Source organism: Bactrocera dorsalis, chromosome 3 (assembly GCF_023373825.1).
Source record: "Bactrocera dorsalis isolate Fly_Bdor chromosome 3, ASM2337382v1, whole genome shotgun sequence".
NCBI lineage: Eukaryota > Metazoa > Arthropoda > Insecta > Diptera > Tephritidae > Bactrocera > Bactrocera dorsalis.
In genome coordinates this window covers 17,030,052-17,048,004 of record NC_064305.1, presented here as the reverse complement: position 1 = coordinate 17,048,004, position 17,953 = coordinate 17,030,052, and the positions used below count along the sequence as shown (strand labels likewise).

Below are 17,953 nucleotides of genomic sequence, written 5' to 3'. Positions count from 1 at the left end.
AAATAAGGTCTGAAGTACAAGCCGATGTTGTTTATAAACGCTAAATTCAAGCGCAAATTAAGGGTTCTGTTGCAATTGGCTTTTAAAAACTAGAAAATATGCGACGGAAAAAAGGTAAGATAGGTTCCCACTTATGATTTGAGACACATTTTCAAGAGATATATTATTATTTATCTATGAGCGAAGCTTCTGCTATAATATTTGAATAGAGAATATTAAGTTTAGCACCCAAAAGAAATGGCGAAACGAATATAAGGTATATAAAAAAAATGAATGATCAGCGTAATGTGATTCGATTTAGCCATTTTTCTCAGTTTTTGTGATATGGATCCGAAATTTTGCACACGTTGGTTTCTCCCCAAGAAGTTCCTCATTTATTCAAACAGGCATTATCGAAAGAAGTTTCCACTACAGTCGGTTATAAGAAACCGAAACGCACCTGGATTTTTAACCGGCCAAGAATTGTCAACTCTGCACCATTCCTTGAAATTGCTTCAGGAATGTTTTTTGGCTGCTTCAACAACAACATATAGCAACCATACAAACAGACTGATCAGAATCAAGTCTTTACATCTAAATTTTTTTTTTTTTGCTGTTCTACAGTTTTAGTTTCTAGGAAAATGATTAAGAAGGCAAAGCTTGACCATGGTATAAATGAAACAAACTTGTTTGTTAGTAAATCTTTTATTTTCCTACATAAGGAAAATCGATAATAAAAATTCTAATTAACTATTTTACTTAAAAGTCGCATTTAAGCTTATACGTGGTGTAAAAACATTTGTATTCATATATATACACAAGTATGTACTATGAATCTACATACAAATGTATTAGTTTGTATAAAATTACATAGTAAAAAAGTATAAAAAATGGCAGGATACTTTCTGATTCGAGAGTGTTACATCTTTAAAGTACAAAACGGTTTGTTCACATTGTATTACCGCGTTACAAGTTCCAGCGGATCTATGACTGCGTTTTCAAATTATTGTATCAAATCTGTAGTAAATTGCTTAAACGATCATTCGTTTACAAGTATTGAACTTAAATTTTGTTCAATTTGTGCTTATTTCTAAAGAAAATTGTGCAAATTTTATTAATATGAACAAACATAACCTAACATTTAATAAATGTACTTCGTTTTATATGTATGAACTAGTTATGTGCTTCAAAAATATGCGTATTTAGTTATTCTAATCAGATTCATTAGTTACTTATGCATGTAATATATAATTATTTATAAACTATTTAACTGTTTTTTCGGTTTCAAGAAACCGGTTTTTGTTTGCAATTATTGATACAAAAATAATATGCATACATACATATGTATGAAAATAATTTTGTAGTAAAAAATTTATTTAGATTTTTAACTCGTCATCACACTTTAATTACCTCCACTACAAAAAAAAAAATACTTCGCTCCATTGACTAAAAAAGCAACAACATCAAGAGAACGCGTGTATGTCTTTTACAAACAGAAAATTAGAAATTATTATAATAAGCTCAACTGCTCAGTCAGTCACCTTATATTTATATATGTATGCATGTATTTTTGATTATATCCAATGTATGTAGCTAACGCTATAGTAATTAACTTTCAAAAAGTTTTAAAAATAATTTGTTTAACAAAACCTAAAACTATAAAAAAATCTGTGGTCGTCGACCAGCGATTAAATACAAATTTTTGAAGGAAATTTAACTAAAACATATATGTAAACAATTTCGATGCTTCAATAATGCAATTAATATTTTTGCGATATAGCTATAAACTAACTGGTGTAGAATAAGGAAAAAATTAAAATAAAAAAAAAATTAAAGCAAAATTACAGCTATCGATTATTACGTATCGATTAGAGCAGTCCGCTTTAACCTTGCATATTGGCTGTGAAAGCATAACATTGTGGGTGTTAACTTTAAACTTTTTAAATCATCATAACTGCTTATTAACTTTCTGTACAACAATTTACCGAAAAATAAACTTGGTGACATTCCGATTCTAACACTATTAATTCGAATAACCTTGACTTTAACCTTAACTTTGACACACTTACACTCTAATTAGTTTCCCTTTTTACTTTTGCTAATTTATATGTCCGGCTCAACGAATGATGCTGGAAACAGACCTGTCTTATTAGTGCGCGCATGCGTGCCCTTATACCAACCATTTTTTTGACGACGTTGCACATAAATTATATCGCCTACTTGTAATTCCAGCTCTATTTCACTATTAGGTGGATATGGAACTACACACCTGAAACGGCTGCAAAAAAATATACATACATTACATATTTGTGTATAAAAACAGCAACAACAAGTAGTTCTATGTACCTTTCACGTGAGCACTGCGTAGACTTGGTGGTTGCACTTGCTGCCACAGCGGCTGCTGTTATATTGCATGGCGCAAGCAATGTTGTCTGCCCACTATTGCTACCGCTGACAGCGCCATAATCGCTATTGGAACTAGATAAAGCGGCTGCTGCATCTAAACTGTGCGATTTGCGGTGATTTGCAGTTATTGTGCTTGTAGGAATTATTTGTTGTTGTTGCTCGCCAGCATTTTTCGGTGTGTTAGAAAGCAATTGTTGCTGTTGCTGTTGTGAAACCGATGAATTGTAAATGCTACGCAAGGTAGCATTATCCATAGATTGTCGTGCGCTGTAATCAAAAACAAAAACAATAAATAAATAAAATGAATAAATATGACAGCGGTTCTTTACTTTTGTAAGTGTGGACGTTCTTTTGGTCCTCTCAAATGCTGTGATCCATAGCCCAAACCTTGTGCTGCGATTTGTTGCATTTGTGCTTGTTGCTGTTGTTGTTGTTGCTGTTTTTGTTGCTGTGTCTTGTGCATATTCTCTTGAATTTGAGCCATTGTAGATGTATTTGCAGCAGCTGTAGCGAGCGTTGTTGGGTCATTTGGTAGATTCTGCAACAATTGGCTAGGACAGGAACCAGAGCTGTGTCGAAAATTATATTAATTTTTATCATTATTAAATTTTATTTATAATATGTGTTGTTATTCAAATGATATTAACTCAATTTGTTGACAAAAAAATGATGCTGAGATATAATGACAACTTACCGCACATGCACTGGATGCAACTGTGCGTGTGTATTAGCTGTTGCGAAGTGTGAGTTGTTTTTCTGTGCGGCGTTGCATGCAGAATTTTTGCTCGTATAATGAATGGAGGAATCATCAGTTGTCGTTGTAGCTGACGCGTCATGTGCGGATTGTGTGTGTGGACTTTTCTGCTGCTGACGTGCGATTGCACTACTCGGAGATTTCGAACGTGATTTGATGTGCGCCAAACGTTTCATTAACTGCACCGCACTGGATGTGGTGGAGGAAGAAGCTGTTGGTGTGGCTGTATTTGGCATATTTTCCTTTTGTTTGCCACTATCCTTCTCCTTGACGTTTTGCTCTTTTGTCGTATCATGCGCCTTACTATAACGATTGAAAAATGCCTCGACTGTATGACCGAGCGGTTTTGTCCAAACCGACGAGACTGGCAATGCGCTGCTCACTTGACGCGGCGGCAAATCGGGCGGTTGATGCAGACTGTGTATTCGCTGTGTTGTTGAAGTCACAGCAGGTGGCGATTGGACAATTGGCACCAGATTTGATCCGGGCTTTATAGTGGTTTGATTGAGGTGCGGTGAGCTCTGCAGTGGCACATATTTCCATTGATGCATCAATTGTTGTTGATCGCGGCTTCGTAGTGGTGTCACGTAGTTACCCGGAAAAACGCCGGTAATATCTTGCCAGTTTTTACCCTTAAACCAACCATCCAGACAGCGCTCGATTACGATGTAAACACAACCTGTAACATGAAAAGTATTGAAAATAAGTAATTGGAAAATATTTGCATGAACCGAACCGAAATATCTACCTTTCTTCAATTCCAATTCATCGCTTTTCCGTGGTTTGTATGGATAAAGTGCGAGATAACCCCAAGGTAAACTCGGTGGTATATGCTGTTGCACCACACTGGTTTTCAAAACATTCACACGTTGTTGCGTGTGCTGCGGCGGCAGTTGCTGCTTTTGTTGCATCTGTTGGGTGTGTATTTGTTGTTGCTGCTGCTGTTCTCGTGCGATCGTGCTTTGCGGCACCGCTACGTTCGCAGCATTTATACCCTCTTGTACTTCTGCACTACCGTCGCACGAAGTTTGACGCACAATATCTGCTGAATTGGTTTCTGTGGGTACACTTAAAATTTCCGCTGAATGACGATTCGATTGCAGTATGCTTAGTGTTGCGCCTGTGCCCAAACCTGTGTGTAAGTTGCCAGCTGAGAGGAGAGCATTTAGAGAATGACGCTTTTCACGTTTATCGCGGAAGCGTACTGAGCTTGACCCACTGACGATATTTAGGTTGGAACTGTCATGTTGCGGTGAGGCAGGCAGTGACTGATTAGGACTGCTGGGCATCGATGTGGAGTTTACGGCACTGTTGATGCCGACACAAGCCATAGCAGTATTTGACGCTGTAGTTGTTGTTGTAGTGCTAACCGATTGCGGGCTAGTAGCGCTTGATGAGGAATTCGAGGCTGAAGCTGATGAAGTTGTTGACTCGCTATTGTTCGTATTGATTTGTGGCATTGGCGGGGGATTTCGTAACTGATGCGGTATTATTTGCTTCCCGCTGTTCGTAGCTGATGTAGAATAGTTGGCGGCCAATGCGGCTATATCTATAGCCGGCGGGGCAGTCGATATTGCTGTTGACATATTGGTAACCAGGTAAGTTGCTTCGAGCACCTGTTTGGCAAGTGTATTCAATTCAACAAAGGCGATAGGGAAAATACCAATTGAACTGCCAATGCAACCCTCTGCCCAATTATGATCCACGCGACGCAAGACATGTATAAGGGTACCCTTTTTGAATGTAAGACAACCTTGCTCTTCATTCGGCGGCATTTTAAAATCATATAATGCAATACATTGCGGTGTTGGTAATGGCACAACTACTTGCACGTGATTTATGGGGAAAGTACCCTCTGAAATGAAACCGTTGCCGTTATTAAGCTGTCCCACGTACCAATTACTGTCGATTTTGCGCTTTAGCAACACCAAATCGCCTTTCTTAAAATGCAAATCGGACGGTTCAGATGATTCGAAATCGTAAAGTGCATAAGCGTGTGGCAACAAACAACGTCGCTGTTGTATAAAGTGTTGTGGGAGCTGTTGGGCACCACCATTTATGCTGTTACTGACAGGCAGTAACTGTTGCTGTTGGATTTGTGTATGTTCAATTGTTGGGTGTTGTTGATGCTGCTCATAGTCGTTGACATTTCGTATATCCGGGCTGGATTTGGAGGTGTGCGACTTTTGCTGTTGTTGTGTCTTAATAGCGGCTGCATTTTTCATGCCTACGGTTAATGAAATGAGAAATTATATATTTTTTATTTGTAAGTTTAATTCACAATCATTTATTAATAACATGATTTAAAAAAATAATATAAAATCATTGTACGAACAAACATAATTATGTATAAATCTTATATACGAAATTGCAGTAAAAAGAGTATTGCTATATTTGAATAGTTATATCATAAATGGTAAATGGATTTTAGTTACTAAATAGTTGTTACTGAGTAGTAATCATTCATATTTATTACGCGTATGCATATGTGAATTAGCTTTCTATTACTTTATAAGTACACTAGTGAAAAATATAGACAAAACACATTAATTTCGGTTGCATCGTTGCTACAATACCCTACACAAAAAAAAGTTTCCATACAAGAGCTTGATTTTGATAGTTCAGTTTATATGGCAGCTATATGCTATAGTGGTTCGGCCTTAAAAAATTCTAGGGATATAGTAGCAATTGTTTGGCAGTAATCTAAAGTCTCTAAAGCTGGTGATATCTTGACAAATAAACAACAAGCACTGTTCAGGGTATAAATATACTTCAACTAAGCATAGCATATTGAATATAAGGCAGATATTAATTAAACAAATTTCTTTACATGCATGCTTGTTAGTTGTTGTTACCAAAGTAATTCTGTCGTGCGTAGGTTGATTTCATCGCGCAGATATTGAGCAACTTCTGAGGCCCTCATACTAAAATGAGTGCCTTTACAAACATAATTTTCAAAGTGTGCATATATTTATATGTATGTACATATATATTAAAAGAATTTAATAATATGCATGCATGTATGTATGTACCCACCTTCTAGTATCCGCATTAAGAGTACGTTTGGTGGTAAATCATCTATTTTTACTTCAACTAACACACGACATTCCGGGCAACGGAGCTCTTGTCGACTGGACACGATCACCTGCGAATTTCAAACAACGATATAAAATCATTTTTACATGCAAATGGAATTCTGAAGAAAAGTCGACAAAGGCATTTTACCTCTAAGCATTTCCGACAAAATGTATGTTGGCAGGGTAACACCTTCGATGAAGTATCCAAACGTTCTAAACACACAGAACACTCCAACAAATCATTTAGTGTATGTTCATCCATTTTAGGCACTATTTGTTATATCAATTATTTAAAACTTTAAGAGAATTTCATATTTTACAAATATGTTTTTGCTTTATTTTTTATGTGCATACATTTACATATATATGCTACTAATTCAAGGATAGTAGGTTTAAATACACTTCGATACACTAAATCTAACTGATCGCAGCACATTCCATTCCAATGCCTTAACTGAGTAATGATCACCGCTAATACAACTCAATTCTGGTAATGCTCGACAAGTTCGTTGCGTTTGATGTTATTGCTGTTTTCGTTTGACACCTAGCACTTCACAAATCGCTATATAAAGATACATATATACACACATTGAGCAAATGCATTCCGCGACAACCGAGTCAAGTGAATGGGCGGAAAATACACACACTTGTGAAATTACTAGAGCCAACTTTGGTAGCTTATTGCTTTGCTTTCGATTCGAACCAATTCAAAAGAGACTACATATATGCAATTACACTAATTTCTGCTTTAACTACATCTATTTTACTATTTCACTATATTTTTTATTTAAAATGCATTTCCTCTTTAATCTAATAAGAAAAATTAAGTTCTCAAGCCATGATGGTATTTACTGCAAATGTCAAATAGGAAAACTATTGGAATTTATGCAAATTGTGGTATGTTCAATGAAAGCTCTTTCATATGAAAATTCGAACCAAATGCACCTTGCATATTTCAATGAGGAGACAAATGAAATTAAGTGAAAAATGGTAACCACGACAAGAAAATAATAAAATTTATTTTAGTAAAAACTTAAAAAAAAAGTATTTAATTGAAAGTATGAACCATGGGGAGGATATAATTTTAAAAAATATTTAGAAAGCAATACATGTTTCTTGCATCACTGGTTTCTGTTTACGTTGTATCTAGTAAAAGGGAATTGGGAAAAGTCTCCAAACTACGAAAGTATCAAAAACAGCTGCGATCAAAACATAACCTAAAAGTTTCCTTTCAAATATTGCACACGCTGTGTCGTGTTTGCGTTTTTAGTGCATTATTTACTTTTTTGTTTATTTTCGAAACCAATCGGTTAATAAACACATATTTTCGCAAAAATTTAATAAACAAAATAAAGCAACATGCCGAAAGTTCGAAGTGCATCGGGGCCGCCGCGAAAGCAAGGCTTTAACCACTCCAATCACTCCATGAATCCAGAACGGCCCAAATCTGGCCTGAAGGGAGTAGCCAATCCTCGAACTCAGGCAACAATTAAACGACTGCAAATGTATCGCAATTTCAAGGCCAAGCGTGATCGTAGAGGAAAAATTATAACGCCAGCACCATTCCAGGTAAACGAAATGCTTTTTATTTTCTTAATAAATTAGCTAACAGTTTATACATAGGGTCGTTTGCCATCTGGCACCATGGCGCGAGTGGAACCCTCACCAAAATGGTTTAGTAACTCTAGAGTTATATCACAAAATGCGCTGCAAAAGTTTCAAGATGAGATTGGCAAAGCAGTTAAAGATCCATATCAAGTGATAATGAAGCCGTCACAGTTGCCTATAACACTGCTTAATGAGACGAGCAAGTATAAACGCGTACATTTATTGGATACGGAAAGTTTCGATACCACTTTTGGCCCTAAAAAACAACGAAAACGTGTAAATTTAAAAGTTCGTGATTTGGAAGACTTGAGTCGTAGCGCAGAATTACAGGCGGAGAATTATGATGAGACCAAAGATGTTGATTTGGTTCGTGAAGAGACCGGCGAAAAAGCTGCACAACGCGATTGGATATTTGCTGCGGGCCAAAGTCGTCGTATATGGAATGAATTGCATAAAGTAGTTGATGCTTCTGACGTTTTACTTCAGGTACTTGATGCGCGCGATCCCATGGGCACACGTTCCAAATATATTGAACAATTTCTACGTAAAGAGAAACCACATAAACACTTGTTCTTCATTTTGAACAAAGTCGACTTGGTGCCTGTGTGGGTCACCCAGCGTTGGGTGGCTTTACTGAGTGCGGAATATCCTACGATTGCTTTCCACGCGTCAATGCAGCATCCTTTTGGCAAGGGTTAGTATTTACAGGTGCAATATTAAAAAATGTGATTCCTAAGTAATAATTTTGTCTTTTTCCAATAGGTGCACTTATAAATCTTTTCCGCCAGCTAGGCAAACTGCATATGGACAAAAAGCAAATCAGTGTTGGTTTCATTGGTTATCCGAATGTAGGCAAATCTTCCGTTATTAATGCGTTGCGTTCCAAAAAAGTGTGCAATGTAGCGCCCATCGCAGGCGAAACAAAAGTATGGCAATATATTACTTTGATGAAACGTATTTTCCTCATCGATTGCCCTGGTGTGGTTTATCCCTCGGCCGAAACTGACACCGAAAAGGTTTTGAAAGGTGTTGTACGTGTTGAATTGGTCACAAATCCTGAAGACTATGTTGAAACAGTTTTACAACGTGTGCGTAGGGAATATATACAGAAAACATATAAAGTTGAGAGCTGGACTTCGTCAATGGACTTTTTGGAGCAATTGGCTAAAAAATCTGGAAAATTATTGAAAGGTGGAGAACCTGATATTACGGTGACTTCACGTATGGTATTGAATGACTGGCAGCGTGGAAAGTTACCATTTTATGTAGCACCCGAAGGTTATGAAACGCCTCATTCCCAAGCTGATAAACCACAAATCACCAATGAAACTGAAAACTCTGATCAAGCCGTACAAGATGGTGATGACGCCAAATCTGACGCGCCTACATTTGTAAGTGAGTCTGTTAAGAAGGCGAGAGAATTCAAACAGCTGCAAGATTTCCGCAAAATCAAAGTTGGTATTGAATTTGAAGCTGATGACGTACGTGAGTTGGACAAAATTGATGTAGAATTACTGGAAAAACAAAAAGCCGAGCGTTTGGAGCGTAAAAAGCAACGTTTACAAAATCCCGACGACGAAGAGGAGTCGAGCGATGGCGCCAGTGAATTCTACTCTGAAGACGAATATGTTGAGGATCTGGGACGTGTTGTGCACAAGAAAGCCAACATCAAACGTAAGGCAAGTGTGGCGATAACGGCTTCTGGAAAGTTCAAAGTGGAGCCTGATGTTGGCGAAGAAAGTGATAATGATGGCAAACAACCTGCAGCTAAAAAACGTTTAACCGCCAAAGAAAAACGTGCTTTAGAACGAAGTTTGAAACGCAAAAAGATCGGCACTAATTTCTACGAAGTATCCAATGTGAAAAATCGTAATAGAAATAAGAAACATGAGCCATGATGTAGATAAAATGTGAATGTTACTCGCCCAACATATTGTTACAACCTTCAAAATCCAAAATAAATTTTATTTTTATCATGAATATTGGTTTATTACTTTCATATTTGTTTAAGTTACTCTTCTTCCTTATATTACTGTTGCTGGCAAAATAATATTTTGAAAATTTCCGTATAAAACAAGGGATCGCTAGACCAGACTAGTCTTTTACGTTTGGATTGAACACGTTGTTCCTGTTTGCACAGAAGAAAAACACGCAAAATTATGTGTGGATTCATTAAATATGTTATAACGGCAACTACAAATTTGTAGTGAATATAGAATTTGCATAAGTATGTATAATTCAATTCATCATATTGTATAAAGCTGATTAAAGATACTCTTACTACTTAAGTCTAAAATATTGTAATCAATCATCATCTTGGCAATTCTTCTTCTTTTGCTTTTTACGCCCCATCAAGTCGTACTTGGCACTAATGTCATTTTCCGGCTCTTCTTCGCTGCCACTGCTTAGTTCAGAATCACTAGACTCAGTGTAGGGTCCAATGCCTGGTAATATCGCGACACACTTTAGCTGTCCTTTGTCAAATTTATCTGTATTTATGCTGGTTAATGTGCTAAGTTTAGTAGTGTTGGTTGTAGCGCAATCTTTGCCTATTTTTGCATTTGAAGAACAAGCGATTTCACCATTTTTTCGTTTAATACCAAGTCCAAGTAAAGACTTTTGCGAAGGTCTTGCGGCAGTTGTAGATGTTGACAGTTTCGCAAGCTTTCCAGTTTTAATTTCCGACTGAAGTTTCTAAATAAATAAATTTTGAATAAAGTTAAGTGCTGCTATTATATATAACGATAAATATTGTATATAATTACTTTATCAGCAGTTTCCTCCTGTAACGTTGCTACACGGTCTCGGAATTCTTGCAATTCCTTTCGTTCCTCTTGAATTTGTTTCTTTTCAGCATCAATTTTGTTTTGGTCGACCAACTCAAGGAACTGCACTTCATCGTCATCTAGACCACGTATTAAGTTTTCTAAATTTATTAGAAAAAATAAATAATTATCTTTAATTTATACTGCGCTTATATTTTGAACTAACTTAATTTGTGAGCTTCCTCATACTCCAAGTCTTTTTTCATTTTCTGTTCCTTTAGGCGCTCGAAAAGTGAACGCCCGTCATATGGTTCCTCAGGACGTTCTAAGTTTAATTATTTAAAATGAAAGGCATTTTTTTTTATAATTTTTGCATTTTGCATACCCAATGGCTGGTCTGGCGTGCGTACTTTTTCCCATTCTTCTTGACGTCGTTTGCGTGCTTCTACAGCTTCAGATTCTGTTACAAAACCCGAACTCATGGTCCATGCACAAATTTTATTATCAAATTAGATGTTATTCGCAATAGATTTTATAAATATTACTTTATTGCAAACATGCAAGAAATATCAAAAACTTATTTGACGTAAAGTTGGAGATAAACGTCAAAATTCTATCCACAATTTAGGTCTGCGTTCACTGCCAAACAATTGGAGAGTAGCAACGATAAATGAATGTATTTCTGAACTTTTCTTAATAATTATACAAAATTTAACAAATATAAACAAAAATCCATAGCCAATTAATTTAGAACTAGCGCAGTATTTTTCTGTAGCGAAATGATTTCTAATATCATTTATATCTGGTTTCTTAGATGTTTAATTTTTGTGCAATACAAATGCAACACTGTGTACCCAATACGAAATTGTTCGGCGATTTTTAATCCAATTGCATTTATTGGCCAGTGTTTGCCAGTATTCATTCGGTCGTTGGGAGAATCATACGTTCGTAAAATTCGTGAAGTGGATTTGAAAGTGCGGTATTTGGACGCTACACATTGAACACAGTGCCCACTGTAGTACAGCTACAGTAATCGGTATTTACATACAAAAACAACAATATTGATCGGTTGTGATCTGTGAACACAAAAAAGCAAATATGGCCGCCACTTGTTGGATGTCGAAGATTGTTTGATGAACGGAAAGTGAGAAAAGTATGAAAAACTTCATTTCTTCGTTGGGGAAATGATAGCGTGTATACAAATTGGGAAGGTAAAGGCGAGTTAATGTAAAATATGAAAATTTTCATTAAAAGAAAAATTTCGAATAGCGTGAAAAATGAATAGATGATATAAAGTGCATATCAAAAATATGAAAGATCATAGAATGAATAAAGTAAACCCAAAGAAACTAGCTACGAAAGAAGGAAAAGGAAGACGCGCAAGTGCAGAGAGTTTGTGTTAAATTAAATAAGAAATTATTAATGCAGAAAAGAGTGTTGAGGGAAAGATAAATGTGCAAAGTGTTAAAAACGAATGTGGATAAAGTAAAATCGAAGCTACGAAAAAGGTGCGCAGACAAACAGAAACGAGAAAAGAAAGAGAGATAAAAAAGAGTCAAAAGTTCAACTTTGTCGTTTTTGCTGCGTGCTGTTAGGTGATCTGTGCAAATTGCTAGCCGTCCTGCGTACCGTGTTGCTTTTGTCAGCCAATTTTTTGTTGCGGGAGATTTGATTTCTATTTCATGTTCGTGTGTGGCATTATTAATATGTGTACATGTTAAGTCGCCGGCGTAAATTGTTCATATAATTAGTTTGTACTTGCACAGTAATTACTGAAAAGAATTTAAATCGGTTGCTCATAAAGTACAACGTCTGTTGCGATTGTATTGTACAGCAAATTATCTAAAAGTGCATATTTTGCAGTTATTAAGTTCAAATCTGTACTATGGGATTTATAATCCGTTTATATAGTTGCATTTATACTTGTATGTTCAGGGCAATTTCAGAAAGTTCTTAGTTTTTATGTTTTTAATATATACATATTTATTGAGTCTAATTGAGTGGGTGTACCAAAAATTTTGCCCACCAGTGTTTCTTATACACTCGTTTATATTTCGGGACCAGTTTTTAAGTGCATATTTCCTCCCTACCTTTTTATGTTTTTACATACATACATACCTACATGTCTCTTAATATTTCTGCTGTCAGTATTTTCGAGGTGGGCAAGCGCGCAAGCATTCATATAGTCCCAAACTAACAGCAACCGCGCTTGAAACCTGCTCATGAAGCAGATCAGAAAAGAAGAAATATGAGAAAAGACATAGTCTTACGGTAACACATTGATTCGCATGGGTATGGTATAGGGGCTGGCTGGGGTAGACGGACTGGTTGCGCGTTGGCAGAAATGAGAACAATCGTGATCATATAAAGCACAATAACTATGCGCAAAATGCAGATAGTTGGTATATTTCAAAAGTTTGTGTTGATAAAATTTTGTATACGTACTTTAAAGTAGGTATATGTATAAACATCTACTACATTATGCACTAAGATAGTGTCGGTTAAGAGTAGGATTCTCATTAGAAAACTCATCTGGAATCACTCAGCGAAGGCGACCTGTGCATGATGACTTCATTTTTGTATTAATATGTAATAAAATATTGTGTTTTCAGTAATATTAGCACAGTTGCTTATATTTAGTTTATACATATGTATGTACATATAAAGTTTAAAGGTCATATGTGTTTCCAATTAAGACAATTTAATAAAATAGTAAAATTTCTTTAAAACGAGTATGTATGTCGAAAATCCTTCTATATAAGTACAAATATAATGTCTACAACTATGTATATGAACTATGAAAGAAATTATTTTGTGTCGGTTACATAGCAACAGCTTCACATATTAAAAAGTGAGCTAGTATGTAAAAATCAATCAATTAATTAAAAAAGTTTGCATTAATTTTAAATGTTGTGCAACTATATAGAAGTGTAATAAAATAGAAAATGTGTGGGCATATAGTATGTATGTAAAAACATGTGCATGCTTAAGAAAATTTTAATAATTGAAAGAATTAAAAAAAGCGAAATATAATAATATGCAAACTTGTGCAAAATTGAAATAAATAATTTCTTTATTATATTCTTATAGCTTTCGTCCACGGTTTCCGTTTTTCATACTATATAATCTAACAAATCGATTGACGAAACAACCTAAAGAATCGGAAAACCGCCTAAATAATTCGAAGTAAACAACTTTCAGAATTCAGTGCAAAAATTTTGTCAAACTGTGAATAATGTGTTATAATTAAAATAAAATAGGTTACGACCTACAATATCAAAGTGATAAATAAATGATTTGTTTAGTATTCAAACATTGAAGCAGCATTTAATCATTAAGTGATGTGTTTTGTTCAAATTAAAAAAAAAATATACACACATATTTACAATAGTTTTGTGAAAAGTGACATAAAGTGAGAGAATTAAAAATCCATGTATTCTCCTAAATAATTATAACTAATTCTATTGCAATCGGAATTTTCGCCATTAGCTTGAAAACCTATGGAAGACCCGTCAATCAAAAAGAGGTAAGTTTAAGCAAAATAATTTACGATTTAAGACGTTATTGTATGTATATCTCCGTGTGTTTTTACGTGTGTGTTGAGAGTGAGGTATCGCTCTGAAATTTTGCATAGTTATTATGCAATCTAACCGATTAAAATCAAGGAAATGGAAAATTTTTTTATTTGAGAAGACATCTTCACCAAATTTTGACATTGATTTGGTCCAAGGTAACGAAATATTTCGAACATATTGTTCAAATCGGCCTAAAGCCGACAAACTGTTCACTCATAAGTATGTAATAATATTAAGATAAAGATCGACTTCTACCCTTTTATCTTATAAAAAATGGAGAAGGGTATTATAGTTTCGGTGCAGTCGAATTTAAACTTTTTTCTCTGTTTACACTTTTTAATTATTTTTTTTTTTGTCAGGGGCAATATTGATTAGGAAAAAACATTAACTAATCTTTTCCGGTATTTTCCATGAATTTTCTCATACATAAACATATTTATGAATATACATATGTACTTACTTATGTATATGTACATAATATATAGCAGTAAGATTTTAATCAACGGCCTTTGAGGTTTGATATGAAAGCCGTAGAATTCGCATTAATATTATTATTATTGCTTTCTGCATTAATATTTAATATGCATTAATTATTTCTGAACGCAATCAATCTCCATCTACCGCAAAGTTCAAAATTGCTTCTTACACACATGAAATTACATATTTATAATGAAAATGTTGACTTTTACGCCATCAATTTGCTTTCCGCGCTGACATTTCGTACATAGCGACAGCTAAGAAAACGGAGTTGCAAGCGCATTAACTTATGCGCATATGGTCCTATGCGTAAACAAAGAAAGATAATAATAAATGGAAAGGAGAATTTTTTTCTCTATTGCGTCCATTGTCGGAGCATTATTGTTTATTTTATCTAACTTCACTGTCAATTGTTTTGTGCTTTTTCGATTGCACGCTTGTTTAAGTTATCAGAAATACATATATGAACTTATGTATGTACATACATGCCTGCATGTAAATAAGTTTGTGTTTGAATGCAATTGCATGGCATACAAAGAGTGCAGTATTGAATCAAACGGAAGCGGGTTGAAGGTGCGAAGCAGAGAAGGGAAATTGTACAGAGAACTGCATTAATACACACATATGTATGTATGTATATTACTTACATATGCATATAAAAGGCAGTATTGTATTCGTACATATGTATGTATATGCATATGTCCATATTTGTAAAAACGAGCGGGTGTGGTATTGTTTGTAATGATAAAAAGTAAACAATATATATACATACATCCATTCATACATATGTATATTACATTATGTCAGTGCAAATGTGTGCGGTTGCAAGAAATTCAACATAAATACATACAACATATGTACATATGTATGTATTTACGCATGAATGGAAGATATGCCGGGGCTCACTGTATTTTGCGTTGGAATTCTTGTATACAAAAGCGAGGTTAATTAATAATTTTACTCGAATTTAATTAAACACATTTTTATGAACTGTTGTTCTGAACACTCACACAAAATAATACAAACATACATATTATTATATACAATTTTTTTTATGTTATAAATGCTTCAGTCGGTATGTAATGACTTCTTATTGATTTTCTTAATAGTTTACAAGATCGATTATGATTGAAAATTTTTGAAAAAACTAAAATTAAATTATTTTGTTGTGCTCATCGCGTAGTAACGAAAACCAAATAAGTTTGGTGTTTTCTGTTGAGATTATCTTCTGTTCCGGCAACTTGGACTGCCGGCATGTTCGGCTTTGCATTCCGTACGAATAAATACAAAAATGTAGTGTGTGTGTGTGAATATGTGTGTTTTATTTTGGGAAATTTAAGAAAAAAAAACTGTTATAATTATTCTTATCGAACTTAATTGTGTTCATGTCATAGAAAGTAATTTAATTATTCCAAATAATTGATTGTTGCATATATTTTGTTGTGCGTTGCGCCATCTTGCGGTAATCAAATATCGTTAAAGACCACGCACCAAATGATCGTTTTTAAAGCTAACGTTGTGTTTTACGTTAACCAACAGAATTTTTAATGAAAAATTTTATAATTGCATAGTTCAATGTCGGCAACTCATGCAAGTCCGATCATACATACAGCTGTGTTCAAAATAATAGGAGTGCCCCTGAGAAAAATATTTAACTCCAAAAAATTATCATGTTAAAACATGAACGTCAATCACTTTTTAAGAAATATTTATAACGGTATTCCGCGAGTAAAACACAAAGCATAAACTTCAGCTGTTTACATTATTTCCACTGTTATGAGTTCAAATCAGTGTCGGTCAATGAATTGCGCTGTTCATAAAAATAGGAGTGTGACCTACCAAGTGGTATAAAACATTTTTATTCAAACAAAATCTGATAAAACTAAAAAGTAAGTACAAAAAAATAAAAACGATGCGATTTTTAAAGGATAAGTCATTTATTTTCATTAATGGGTAGAGGAAAACATCCTAGGGACAAAAAGCGTGAAATCATTAAAAATTTTAGCAAAAAACGGGAAAACTTATAAAGAAATTAAAGAAATACTCGGGTGCTCTGATCAAATGATATCAAATTCCCTGTCCTACAAAAATAAAGCCGAAACACGTGGACGAAAACGCAAAACTATTAAAGAAATCGATCGACGCATACTCCAGTCCTCTAAAAAAGATCCCAAAGCGTCGCCTAGAGAAATAAAAAAACGTCTAGATCTTGATGTTAGTGACGTAACAGTTCGTAGACGTTTATTGGAATATAATTTAGTTGCGCGGATGCCGCGAAAAGTTCCATAGTTGACAAAGCAACATAATTAGAGCACGGCACCAATTCGCCAAGGAACATGGCATCTGGCAACCGGAGAAATGGAGAAATATTTTGTGGACAGAGGAATGTAAGTTAGTTTTATTTGGTGGCACAGGGTCTAGGCAGTATATCCGTCGTCCACCAAATACGGAATATAAACTGCAATACACTCTTAAGACCGTCAAACATGGTGGTGCATAGTGGGAAAGTTTCTCGTACAGCGACGTGGCACCAATCCATCTGATAAAAGAAACCATGGAGCAGTACGTGTATGTGGATATATTGAAAAAAGTTATGCTGCCGTACGCGGAATGGAATATACCATTAAAGTGGTTGTTTCAGCAAGATAACGACTCGAAACATACAAGTAAATCTGCAAAGGAATGGCTTCTGGTCAATAAAGTTTAGGTTATGTCGTGGCCTGATCAGCCGCCTGACCTTAATTCCAAAAGAAAACTTATTGGCAGATATTAAAAAAGTGTTTGCTGACCGTAGACCATCAAATCCAAGGGAATTATGGAGCACAGACTACGAGGCATGGCAGCAAATCCCGATAAAAAGGGGTCGTGATCTGATCGATCCCATGTTCCACGGATCTGCTGCAGTAATAAAAAAATCGCGCTTACTCTGCTAAATATTAACTAAACTAACTTATATACTAGTCATACTTTCCAATTTTTTGATTTTTTTTAGTTTTGTTGCATTTTGTGATGCACTCCTATTATTTTGAACACCGAATATTTGAGTTTTTTATTTAAATAATTTATTTTTTTTCATTTACTGTGTATTACTAAAAATTTAAAAGTGCATAATAAGACTGCATAAAATGAACAATTCGTGGATAAAAGATAAATTAATAAAATTCTTGTTTTTATTGAAAAACATAACTTTGTATTCTGTATTGTGATGCACTCCTATTATTTTGAACACAACTGTATGTACGAGTATGTATGCATATTCATTCTCTAGTTACGGTTTGTTCCTTGAGATGTTAATGCACTTCGTCAAAAAAT

At 34.9% G+C, this 17,953-nt stretch overlaps 4 protein-coding genes across 8 annotated transcripts in view; 2 read left to right on the top strand and 2 right to left on the bottom strand.

The window, feature by feature from the left end:
* Positions 1 to 669: 669 nt before the first annotated feature.
* On the bottom strand, positions 670 to 7,295 carry LOC105224669 (E3 ubiquitin-protein ligase SH3RF1). Its single transcript, XM_049452494.1, has 7 exons — positions 6,365 to 7,295; positions 6,176 to 6,284; positions 3,888 to 5,366; positions 3,080 to 3,818; positions 2,715 to 2,954; positions 2,326 to 2,652; positions 670 to 2,257 (listed from the first exon to the last, which is right to left on the bottom strand). The coding sequence occupies exons 1-7, from the start codon at positions 6,476 to 6,478 to the stop codon at positions 2,083 to 2,085; spliced, it is 3,183 nt and encodes a 1,060-aa protein (XP_049308451.1). The 5' UTR covers positions 6,479 to 7,295; the 3' UTR covers positions 670 to 2,082.
* Positions 7,296 to 7,433: 138 nt separating this feature from the next.
* On the top strand, positions 7,434 to 9,802 carry LOC105224668 (nucleolar GTP-binding protein 2). The gene is made up of 3 exons (XM_011202821.4): positions 7,434 to 7,785; positions 7,840 to 8,518; positions 8,587 to 9,802. The coding sequence occupies exons 1-3, from the start codon at positions 7,576 to 7,578 to the stop codon at positions 9,720 to 9,722; spliced, it is 2,025 nt and encodes a 674-aa protein (XP_011201123.2). The 5' UTR covers positions 7,434 to 7,575; the 3' UTR covers positions 9,723 to 9,802.
* A 179-nt stretch (positions 9,803 to 9,981) lies between these two features.
* On the bottom strand, positions 9,982 to 11,209 carry LOC105224666 (PSME3-interacting protein). 2 transcript variants are annotated; one of them, XM_011202820.4, is made up of 4 exons: positions 10,975 to 11,206; positions 10,816 to 10,914; positions 10,590 to 10,750; positions 9,982 to 10,518 (listed from the first exon to the last, which is right to left on the bottom strand). In XM_011202820.4, the coding sequence occupies exons 1-4, from the start codon at positions 11,069 to 11,071 to the stop codon at positions 10,129 to 10,131; spliced, it is 747 nt and encodes a 248-aa protein (XP_011201122.2). In that variant the 5' UTR covers positions 11,072 to 11,206; the 3' UTR covers positions 9,982 to 10,128. The 2 variants fall into 2 exon arrangements, with proteins under 2 accessions (XP_011201122.2, XP_029405437.2); XM_029549577.2 differs by lacking the exon at positions 10,816 to 10,914 and having other exon boundaries at positions 10,975 to 11,209.
* A 289-nt stretch (positions 11,210 to 11,498) lies between these two features.
* LOC105226277 (uncharacterized) overlaps positions 11,499 to 17,953 on the top strand; it is a 314,083-nt gene continuing 307,628 nt past the window's right edge. For 2 of the 4 annotated variants that reach the window (XM_049452485.1, XM_049452482.1), the window contains exons 1-2: positions 11,499 to 11,800; positions 13,680 to 14,115. In XM_049452485.1, coding sequence (XP_049308442.1) covers positions 14,090 to 14,115 — 26 coding nt within the window. In that variant the 5' untranslated portion in view covers positions 11,499 to 11,800; positions 13,680 to 14,089. The remainder of the gene's footprint in view (positions 11,801 to 13,679; positions 14,116 to 17,953) is intronic. The other 2 variants (XM_049452483.1, XM_049452486.1) reach the window with 2 other exon arrangements.

Coding starts and splice junctions, on each gene's coding strand:
- LOC105224669 (XM_049452494.1), bottom strand. CDS start 6,478: ATGGATGAACATACACTAAATGATTTGTTGGAGTGTTCTGTGTGTTTA. Junction 2,653..2,714: donor GAACGTCCACACTTACAAAA/GTAAAGAACCGC, acceptor TTTTGATTACAG/CGCACGACAATCTATGGATA. Junction 2,258..2,325: donor ACGCAGTGCTCACGTGAAAG/GTACATAGAACT, acceptor ATTTTTTTGCAG/CCGTTTCAGGTGTGTAGTTC.
- LOC105224668 (XM_011202821.4), top strand. CDS start 7,576: ATGCCGAAAGTTCGAAGTGCATCGGGGCCGCCGCGAAAGCAAGGCTTT. Junction 7,786..7,839: donor TAACGCCAGCACCATTCCAG/GTAAACGAAATG, acceptor GTTTATACATAG/GGTCGTTTGCCATCTGGCAC. Junction 8,519..8,586: donor GCAGCATCCTTTTGGCAAGG/GTTAGTATTTAC, acceptor TTTTTCCAATAG/GTGCACTTATAAATCTTTTC.
- LOC105224666 (XM_011202820.4), bottom strand. CDS start 11,071: ATGAGTTCGGGTTTTGTAACAGAATCTGAAGCTGTAGAAGCACGCAAA. Junction 10,915..10,974: donor CACGCCAGACCAGCCATTGG/GTATGCAAAATG, acceptor AATTAAACTTAG/AACGTCCTGAGGAACCATAT. Junction 10,519..10,589: donor AGGAGGAAACTGCTGATAAA/GTAATTATATAC, acceptor TTATTTATTTAG/AAACTTCAGTCGGAAATTAA.